Consider the following 10476-nt stretch of genomic DNA (forward strand, 5'->3'; position numbering starts at 1 on the left):
TCACAGCCTCAGACCACACAGAGCCCGGCTCGGCCCGGCCCGGCCCGGCCCGGCCCGGCCCGGCCCGGCCCGCCCTGCAGGCTCAGAACCTGAGCAGAACCGTCTCTGAGGTCACTGTAATCACAGAGGAAGCTTTAAACCCAACAATCAGCCCAAACTAAAAACAGACCCAAGTTYAGGCTTTAATCCTCCCCCAACGAGGCGGGCGATCACGTTCATCCTGCCTGTTAGCAAAATATCACTGGATCCATGATGGCTGGGATTTGTTTGAGAGGAGGAAGAAACAAGCATGAGTTTTTATCCAGGCTAACAGTTACAGCTATGAGTTTATTTTAAATATCTTCATATTATTGTTTATTTGTTTTGTTTGTTTTGTTTGTTTTCTGTGACGAGAACATGAGTCGCAATCAGGAACTTTTTAATATGAAGTTTTTATTGTCAAATTATTCATCTCAAAAGCTTTAAAATGATCCACAGTTTGTTTAAATTTACAGATTTATCACCTGAAACAGTTCAGTTTGGTTCAGGAGAGCTCTAATTTAAAATCTGGACTTTTATTGGTCTGGAGTGATGTCATCAGGATCTCCTGTTTAAAAATAAAAAATCTTTACAAGAAGGGATTTCCAACACAAAACGGTCTGTCTTAAAGGGTATTATAAAAGTTATAAAACCAACAATCAGAGCTTCAAGTTGAATTAGGAAGATTTAACTCATTCTGTCAGCAGAAAATACAAAACTTCATCTTAAAGGTTCTTAAATGTAAAATGTCTAAAGTTTTCAAAATATAAGCGTGTAGAAAATGTAAATCTGATTTAAAGTCTGATCTCTTTCTTCACACGTGACTTAACCTTCTAATGGTCTTTGTCAAACAGCTGAACAGTTAATGTTCTTCCTCTTCTAGAAGCTGATCCTCCTCCTCCTCCTCCTCCTACTCCTGCTCCTCCTCCTCCTCCTCAGGTCTCAGTTTGTCTCTCCTCCTCTCCCAGTGGCTGAAGGAAAGATGTTTTTTATCAGGCTGGTGGTTCTGCTGAGCCTCCTCTGGTTCTGTGAAGGTAAGAGAACTTGTTCTGCTTTTTGAAATTCAGTTTCAGCTGATTTAAATGTTTGAGTCAACATATTCAGCTGAACAGATACTTCTGTGTGTTTTATATTTAACTTTATTTACTAATGTTTTCTTACAGACAAACATTATTGTGCTYTGTTTTAGCTGTTAACTAGCCTTTARCATTCAGCTAGTGTTTKTAGTTTTTAGCTAACATTCTGCAACTTTTATCTATGATTTTGCCAATTTTAGCTGTGTACTTTAGTTAGCATTTTGCTGTTTTTAGTTAGCATCTAGCTATTTTCTTTTACATAATTAGGGTGTTGACATTTTTAGCTTCAAGCTGTTATTTATGGCTTTTAGTTTTTAGCTAGTTGGCACACTTGGTTTGAATTTAGCATTTTTACCTTTTAGCTAGTGTCATTTTAGCCAACATTTYAGTAYTTTAACAKGTATAAGCTAGAGTTCTGGTACTTTTAGCTTGCAGTTTGCTACATTCAGCTAGTGTTTTACCACATTTAGTTTGCATTTTGCTTCTTTAATTAGCATCTAGCTTTTTTACATAATTAGTGTGTTGATACTTTTAGCTTTAAGCTGGCAATTTATTACTTGTAGTCTTCAGCTGGTATTTGTTTTAATTTAGCAGTTTTTTTTAACCTTTTAGCTAGTGTTATTTAGCCAACATTTTTACATTTCATGTAAGCTATTGTTTTGGTACTTTTAGCTTGCRGTTTGCTACATTTAGCTGGTGTTTTGCTACTTTTAGTTTGAAGCTAGTTTTTTTTTTGAGCTCGTGTTTTGCCAATTGTGTTTTTTAGCTACTGTTTTGCTGTTTTAGCCTATAGGTATAGTGTTTTTGTGCTTTTAGCTTTAAGCTGACATTTTGTTGCCTTCATGTTGTAGCTGGAGTTYGGCTTCTGTTAGCTTTAGCATCAGTTTCAGCTCCTTCATTAGTAGATTTGTTTGGTTAATAAGGAGGGACTGAACTTATAACAGAAGATAAAGTTTGATCCTGCAGATTATGGAGGACAGCAGGGATCAGGTTATTTAAAGACGTCTCCGTCTGTTTCACTGGGGGACGTCTGGTTCTGGTTCTGTTTGGGACCGTCAGCTGTGGGTCACACTGTCTGTTCAGCGTTTCTGTCTTCAGTGGGATTGGGCCCGTTCCCCCCTGACCCCGTCCTTGCTGTTTGAYGGGAAGCTGGAGTCGGGGCAGGTGGTGATGGGATGAGGAGTTTTTTATAGCAGCTGATCCTCCTGAGGCCGGACTGTGTGTTCTACTTGTGGAGTCAAACGTCACACGCTCCTRCAGCACAAAGCTTCTGGAAATGTTGATTTATCTGAACCTGCTCACAGAAAACTCTGAGTTTCCGTTGATAAAACCAGTCCTGTTTGGATCTGCAGCTCGGACTTCTCGTCTGAACCAGGATTTTAAGAAATTTAACAGTTTTTACACAATTAGTTTACATGTAAATATTGGTTTTTTAGATTTTGATGATGTGACAGTGAGTTTTTTTAATGTTTCTTCTTTCATCAAGTGTGTCACCACCCCAGAATGACTCCCATTGACTCCCGCTGACTCAGATTGACTCCCGTTGACTCAGATTGACTCTCGTTGACTCAGATTGACTCCCATTGACTCAGATTGACTCCCATTGACTCAGATTGACTCTCATTGACTCTCGTTGACTCTCATTGACTCTCATTGACTCTCATTGACTCAGATTGACTCCCATTGACTTTCATTGACTCTCATTGACTCTCATTGACTGTCATTGACTCAGATTGACTCCCATTGACTCAGATTGACTCTCATTGACTCTCATTGACTCTCATTGACTGTCATTGACTCAGATTGACTCTCATTGACTCAGATTGACACAGATTGACTCTCGTTGACTCCCATTGAATCCCATTGACTCCCATTGACTCTCGTTGATTCAGATTGACTCTCATTGACTCTCATTGACTCTCATTGACTCTCATTGACTCAGAATGACTCTCATTGACTCTCGTTGATTCAGATTGACTCCCGTTGACTCAGATTGACTCCCGTTGACTCTCATTGACTCTCATTGACTCAGATTGACTCTCATTGACTCAGATTGACTCCCGTTGACTCTCAGTGACTGGCTGTATGTTTGTGTAGTTAAGTCTTTTTGTAACGTTTTATAAACACATGACCATCAGAACCTACTGCCACTCAATGTTCAAGGATATTTTTATTTAAATRWTTGTCTGAGGCTTACTTTCTGCTGTGTGTTTCTGTCTGTCACATTAAGAGGTGTGTTGTTACCATGATAACCCTAATGAACCACTAGCATCACCAAGCTTTAGCTCAATATCTATAAAAATTACTGCATTGGAGCCATATGTTTTGTGTTAGCTGAGGGGGATGTTKTGGCRGCCATCTTGAATTTTGTTTCTGCCGATGGTTCTCCAGGTCAGGAGGAAACCGGACCGAGGTCCTGCGATGACTTCACAGACCTGGACCTGTCCCACTGCTTCCTGGGAACCAGCCTCTACGTGCGGCTGCTGCTCTACACCCGCTCCAACCTGGACTGCGGACGCGAGATAAACCACCACCACCTGTCCTCCCAGCCRCTCCTCGACCTCCGCCGKCCCACCGCCTTCGTCATCCATGGCTACCGGCCCACCGGGGCCCCGCCCATCTGGATCAACCACATTGTGCACCTGCTGGCCGARCAGGAAGACATGAACGTCATCGTGGTGGACTGGAACAGAGGGGCGGCCAACCTCAACTACTTCACTGCCGTGACGTACACCAGAGAGGCGGCGCATAACCTGACGGGCTTCATCAGAGTCATGCAGGTAAGATATTGACTCTACGGGAGAAACAGACCCTGTAGAGCTCCTGACGATGATGGTTGTCCGTCTGCAGGAGGAAGGAGCTCCTCTGAGCTCCGTTCACCTGATYGGGGTCAGCCTCGGAGCTCACCTGGCTGGATTCGTCGGGGCGAACCTGAARGGGAAGATTGGTCGCATCACAGGTGAACCCATGAAGATGAATAAAAATAAAAACGTAAAATGTGTAGAATCATGTAATTATTTAGAGGTTATTTAACGTTGAGTTGATGTGGTTTCATCAGGTCTGGATCCAGCCGGCCCCATGTTCACCAGCGCCACTCCAGAGGGGAGGCTGGACCCCTCAGATGCCATGTTTGTGGACGTTCTCCACACCGACATGAACTGTGAGAACAAAACTGAACATTCAGGTTCTGGGGTGGCATTTTGTTTTATTCTAGATTTGACAATTTAAATTTGGTTTCAGCATTCGGACTCAGAGGAGCTCACGGTCACATCGACTTCTACGCCAACGGTGGAGCCGACCAGCCAGGATGTCCAAAAACCATCTTTTCAGGTAGAGAAGACACAGACTCAGATCCTCAGAGCAGGACCAGGTGATGATGATGATGATGATGATGGTTAACTCAAATATGAACTCTTTGTCCTGCAGGTAAATCTTACTTTGTTTGCGACCACCAGCGCTCGGTCTTCCTGTTCCTGTGCGCTCTGAACCGGACCTGCCAGCTCACCGGGTACCCCTGCTCTTCCTACAGCCGCTTCCTGGATGGCCAGTGTCTGCAGTGTGAGGCCTTTAAACCTGCTTCCTGTCCCGTGCTCGGTATGTGGTGGGGCTCAAAAACTGTACGGCACAAGTAGCCAACAGTTAAAACCTTCTCTGGAGATACCTGACCCTGAACCTGAACCTGAACCTGAACCTGACCCTGAACCTGGTGTTGTTTTTAGGATACAACGTCAGCCAGTGGAGGGACGCTCTGGTGCGACTCGGACAGACCAAAGTCTTCTTCAGCACCACGGCCTCCCTGCCCTACAGGAGTGAGTCCTGAGACAAAAAMMACCAGCAGAAGGTTCTGATTGAAGGACGTGTTTTAGTAAAACTGATTCTGGGTCTGGTTTGTGGCAGAGCTGGTCTACAGAGTGGACATGGTGACGTGGAACCAGTACCTCCGCTGGGGGATGGTCTACATCCGCCTGCACAGCGGCAGGACCTTCACCGAGGCCCGGATAGACCAGTGAGTCTTCTTTATATTTTATATTCTGTCATCTTCTAAACTAGTCCTGATCCACGCTGATCTCCAGAACCCAGACCCACCTGGGTGTAGGATTCTGAGCCCAATTAAAGCCCCTAAAAGTTTCTCCTCTTACTGTTTCCTGGCAGTAAGCTCCTCCGGTTCGAGCAGTACACCTCCACCCGCATGCTGGCTCAGTTTGACGAGGACCTGCTGCCGATCCAGAAGATCTCCATGCGGATCAGCACCGGGAACATCATCGGMCCTCGCTACAAAATCCGGCTGCTGAGGATTCGCTTCACGCCGTTGGAGCATCCAGACCGGTTTGTGTGAACCAGAAACACTTTGTAGAACTTTTTATTGGTTTATGACAGGATTTAATTTATTGGTTTCATTTTGACGTTATTTTCTCCTCAGGCCTCTGATGTGTCGTTATGACATCATCATGGAGGAGAACATGGAGGTGGCCTTCAGACCTCTGCCCTGTGGGTCTCATCTCTGATGATCAGACCATCACAACTCTTCTTCTACTGGAGGGGAAACACATCTGACTATTTAAAACCACAGAACCAGGCCTGTTCTGGATCAATCCAGGACTTCTGACTTCCATGGACCACAACCACATGGAGCTCCAGGGCCTCCTGTCTACTTGGACCACCAACATATGGAACTCCAGATCCTCCTGTCTACATAGATCACCGCCATATGGAGCTCCAGATCCTCCTGTCTCCATGGACCATCACCCTATAGAGCTCTAGAGCCTCCTGTCTCCATGGACCACCACCCTATAGAGCTCTAGAGTCTCCTGTCTCCATGGACCACCACCCTATAGAGCTCTAGAGTCTCCTGTCTCCATGGACCACCACCGTATGGAGCTCTAGAGCCTCCTGTCTCCATGGCCCATCACCATATGGAGCTCCAGATCCTCCTGTCTCCATGGACCATCACCCTGTAGAGCTCTAGAGTCTCCTGTCGCCATGGACCACCACCCTATAGAGCTCTAGAGCCTCCTGTCTCCATGGACCACCACCCTATAGAGCTCTAGAGCCTCCTGTCTCCATGGACCACCACCCTATAGAGCTCTAGAGTCTCCTGTCTCCATGGACCATCACCATATGGAGCTCCAGCTTCTCAACCAGGAAGTGAGAAATTGATGTGTTTTAAGACCAAGAAACAGAATTTTTAAATAGAACTTCTGCAGCTAAAAGCAGCTAAAGTTAAAAAACAACAACTTTAAAACCTCCAGAAAACTTTCATCAACGCCACTCTAATGAAGTCTTGATGCTTTGAAGGAAAGGAAATTTTAAAAATGAGACTTGGCTCAAGACTTTTGCACTTTACTTTGTTTTATTCAAAATACAGACACAACTTTCCCATCTAACCCTATAACTGTATATTTATTTTCTTAAACGTTAAGAAGCTGTGTGAGCCTTAACTTTAACAAYGATGATTCATATTAAACATCTGTGCCTTTTATCTGAAACCTTTCCTTTTCTGTCTCTGCTTCGTTAAAATGTGGATAAAACCAGATGTTTCAGAGGAGGCTGCAGGGATGTTTAATGCTTTTGTGTTGAAAAGCTACACATTTATGTTTGTAAAGTTAAACAGAAGAAGAAAACACTGTGASTACATGACTCAGCAGCTTTTTTCTTGTGCGCAGTTTGTGAAAAATATTGTTAAACTTCAGTTTTCTTACCGTTTTGTTTGTTTTTTCACTTTGTTTGAAATAAAACGTTCAGTAAATCACAAAAATCAAAACTGTCAGCTTGCCTTGAGGTCAAACTAAATTAATTTATATAAAAATAAAACAATGTTTTGTAAAGTTTACTGTTGTTGTCTTTTTTTTTTCAAATGTGCAGAAATGGTAATAAACACACATAGACATATGTACAAAAACATTTTTTTTTTAATTTTGGATTACGTTTTGTAAACGTTTGTTTCCCAAAGCTAGAAAACAAACGTTTGTAACACAGCTAAACTTAGATTTTAAAAATATAAACAGATTACACATCGGCAAAAGTTTTATTTTTCTAATTAGATGCAACTTTGCACCCATATGAACACTAACATAGCTCGCGAGATCTCGCGATAACAGACGAGAACATCTGATTACACACAATTATTGTGTTTATTTTAGTCTGTTTGCTTTTATAACGCTGCCTGCAGTGGTGTGTGTGTGTGTGTGTGTGTGTGTGTGTGTGTGTGTGTGTGTGTGAGCAATGAAATCATCTCTGACCCATTTTACAGCTGCCAGAATCACTTGGCTCTAATTATGACGTAACACCGCCGCTGATGGAGGGGAGGGCAGGGGGGCTTTTCGGACTCGGCACGTGCGTTCCGACACGAGCCGATGACAGCCGCKTAAGGAACTAAGGAGCGATTGTTTGAAGAAAAACAATAACGCTCAAAAYCATTCTGAGTAGGCTAAAAGGCAAATTACATTTTAAAATCCGTTAAACCGAGAGGAGTATATCCCTCCGCCACGCAGCAGCTACCTGGTTGCTTGGAGACGCAGGGCGGCGCATTAATATGTAAATTAGCCAAGTGGTGAAGCGGTCGCAGGTTTGTATTTWTGTTGTAAATCGGACAAAATGTTAATTAAAAATGTTTTTGTTTTTATATTAAAAGACAGTTTTATAAAATAACCTTTAGCCTAAAAATGATAAAAGTTTGTTAATGTTTAAGGCATATGTGCGTCATATGTTGTGTTTTTTAAAATAAAAATCGATTAAAGTAGAAATTAGCCATTAGCTTCAGAAGTTGCTAGCTTGTTTAATATGAGCAGTGTTTTTAATAATTTRAATATAGATGTAGAAAACAGGGCAGATATGTTTAATATTCTTSTCCTCTCCTCTCTGTAGCCATCAGCAGCTGTTTCTCAGTCTTTTCCTGAGTCACAGTGTCGAACCGGGTCGAACCGGGAGGATCTAGCTGTGAATTCTTCTGCTCCGGTTCCGGTTCGGTTCCGCTGGTGGTGAAAATACTCCATGACCCAGGTGGTTCCGAGGCGCGTGGACATGACAGGTAGGTGGAGGTGTATTTTACATACCTGTCATCCAGAATAAATGTATTTATTTATGTTGAAGACAGAAACAGGAAGTGGGTGCRCTGCATCAACAAAACTCCTTATTTTTAAGATATTTTCACAATAAAGTGTCTGACTTAACAGGTAGAACTGTGCAGTATTTGTGTTTTAAAATTATAACTATTATCTATTATTAGAAGCTAATATGAGATGTATAAAATAGGTCCAGATATATTGTTTTAAAGTCCTAAAATCATTGCATTTAATATTAATGTTTCAGACTGTTTTAAAGTWTGTGTTGAAGATGACTCTCAGCTACTACCACAGCAAATTTCAGCTCAATATGTGTAAAATCGGCTGATTTGTGGCCATTTTTGTGTTTCTAAGGTCATATGGCTCAGGTGTTAATCAGACTGAGTCCAAAATTAAAATAGTTTTAGATAAACATCTAATTATTATTTCCTGAAGGTTTCATTAAAATCGGTCCGGGGGCTCGTGAGATATTTTGCTAACAGCCATAAAAACATCATCATCATGTTATTATCGCACTCTCTACAGGCTAATCCAGTTTTATTTAGTTTTTATTTTTGAATCTTTTTAGTTTTGACCCTCAGCATCGTTAGCCTTGGCAATTCTGCTGTTAGGCTATAAATAAAATCATGTCTTATAATAATAATCAGGGTAGTCTTTAGTTGTGATGAGGTTTTAACTGAAAACGAAGCAAAGCAGAGGCTGAGATTTGCATAAATTTGCACATTTGATGACAGCTCTATAAACGTCTCTACCTGCTGTTTGATGTCCTCTCAGCTTTTTAACTCTCAGTCCGTCACRCTGACAGGCCTCACCGAGACGTTTGACCCCAGCAGCATCAGCAGGGGGTTTATTTGATTCAGACGTCAGAATAAAGCCGTACGATTGGCTGTCCTCTTCCATATTGTATGGAAGTCACGTTTGCTGTACCAGCGTTATATTTTTAGCTGTTTCTGCCTCTCGGCCAGCGTGAATCATGTGTGTGTCTCTAAATCGCAGCTCTGCTCCCTCCTTCTGCTTCTCCACACAACAAGAGGCACTCTTCTCCTTCCCCGTCACCGTCCAGTCCTACAGGTAAACACCTCAACATCCTGCGTCACGCAGGCTGATTATAAACCCTTTACTTTTTTCTTTAACGTATTTCATCAGCGGAGAGAGAGGATGTTGTATGTTTTCAGGAAACTAATCAAAGCTAATCTTAGATAAATTAACTTTTGTTCGCCTCAGGCTCTCGGCTGCTGTTAGCTAAAGAGCGACAGGAGGACACGCTGAAGATGAGAGGTAAATATCTCAGTCCAGCTGGTGGCGCTGTTTGTTCTCTGGGTCTGTGTTTACCTGAGCTCACAGATCTGAGAGGACAGTAACCTCTGGCCCCGGCCTTTGTGTCCCTCAGAGCTGACGCAGGAGCTGCAGGACAAGGAGCTCCGCGTCCAGCAGCAGCTGGAGCGCCGCGCTGAGGAGCGGGGGAGGAAGATGGAGGAGCAGAGGAGGAAGGAGCAGCGGCGCAGTGCCGCAGCGGGGGAGAAGAGACGCCAGCAGCAGGAGGCCGACAAGGTCAGAGGTCACAGGCCACGACACAGACGAGACGATGTCATGATGTGGATTTGAGACGGAAATACTTAATTTAGTGTTTTTATGTTCAAATCATGTGAAAATGTGTTTACATCAGGAAACATCTGGTTCAGGAAGATTTAATCAAAAATACAATAAGTTTATTATCTCCTGCCACCAGGTGATCCTGTAGTTTCCTGTGTCTCCATGAACAAGTGGACAGATTTTAATATCATCTCTACAGCTGATTCCAGCCCAGCTGGTTTAAATAAAGAGAAAATAATTTAAAATTAATTCATGTTTTGATCATTTTAAGGTGTTTTATATTGTCTTTAAAGTAGATCAGTTCATCCTTTGAGTTTAAACCATAAATATTCAAACTCAGGAAGTAACATCGTGTTTAATTACATAAATGAGAACCACTTCCTGTCAGCTGACAACCTGCTTGGGTTGTTTCCTGCGTCGTGCTGTAGTATAATAATGTTCTAATGGTCAGCTGGTCTGATGACATCATCATCGGATCAGGTGGCGTTGACTGGAACAGTCGATGAGTCCACCGCTGAGACGACAGGAACCAGACCAGATCACAGACCGATTTAGAGGAAAAAAGTCCCTTTGATGTGGATTTAAAGTATTAATTAATACATTTTTTTAAGAAAAACCCTAAAAATCATTGTTTTAGATTTTATAAACAGAAACTAAGTTTAAAAATTGTTAAAAAAATTTTAATGTGTTAAAATTCTTTCATATCACTTTTTTAAATTATACGTTTT

The 10476-nt window shown here is 42.4% G+C and overlaps 2 protein-coding genes across 4 annotated transcripts in view; both read left to right on the forward strand.

The window, feature by feature from the left end:
- Positions 1-968: 968 nt before the first annotated feature.
- lipib (lipase, member Ib) lies at positions 969-6918 on the forward strand. The gene is made up of 10 exons (XM_014027766.1): positions 969-1052; positions 3486-3874; positions 3945-4053; positions 4153-4254; positions 4335-4424; positions 4521-4688; positions 4814-4903; positions 4992-5100; positions 5247-5420; positions 5515-6918. The coding sequence occupies exons 1-10, from the start codon at positions 1001-1003 to the stop codon at positions 5597-5599; spliced, it is 1368 nt and encodes a 455-aa protein (XP_013883220.1). The 5' UTR covers positions 969-1000; the 3' UTR covers positions 5600-6918.
- A 522-nt stretch (positions 6919-7440) lies between these two features.
- LOC106531835 (MAP7 domain-containing protein 2) overlaps positions 7441-10476 on the forward strand; it is a gene marked incomplete in the record, with an annotated part of 19953 nt that continues 16917 nt past the window's right edge. For all 3 annotated transcript variants that reach the window (XM_014027764.1, XM_014027763.1, XM_014027765.1), the window contains 5 exon segments: positions 7441-7659; positions 7959-8121; positions 9152-9226; positions 9380-9433; positions 9546-9706. In XM_014027764.1, the coding sequence (XP_013883218.1) occupies positions 8085-8121; positions 9152-9226; positions 9380-9433; positions 9546-9706 (327 nt within the window).

This window comes from Austrofundulus limnaeus, unplaced genomic scaffold (assembly GCF_001266775.1).
Source record: "Austrofundulus limnaeus strain Quisiro unplaced genomic scaffold, Austrofundulus_limnaeus-1.0 Scaffold681, whole genome shotgun sequence".
NCBI lineage: Eukaryota > Metazoa > Chordata > Actinopteri > Cyprinodontiformes > Rivulidae > Austrofundulus > Austrofundulus limnaeus.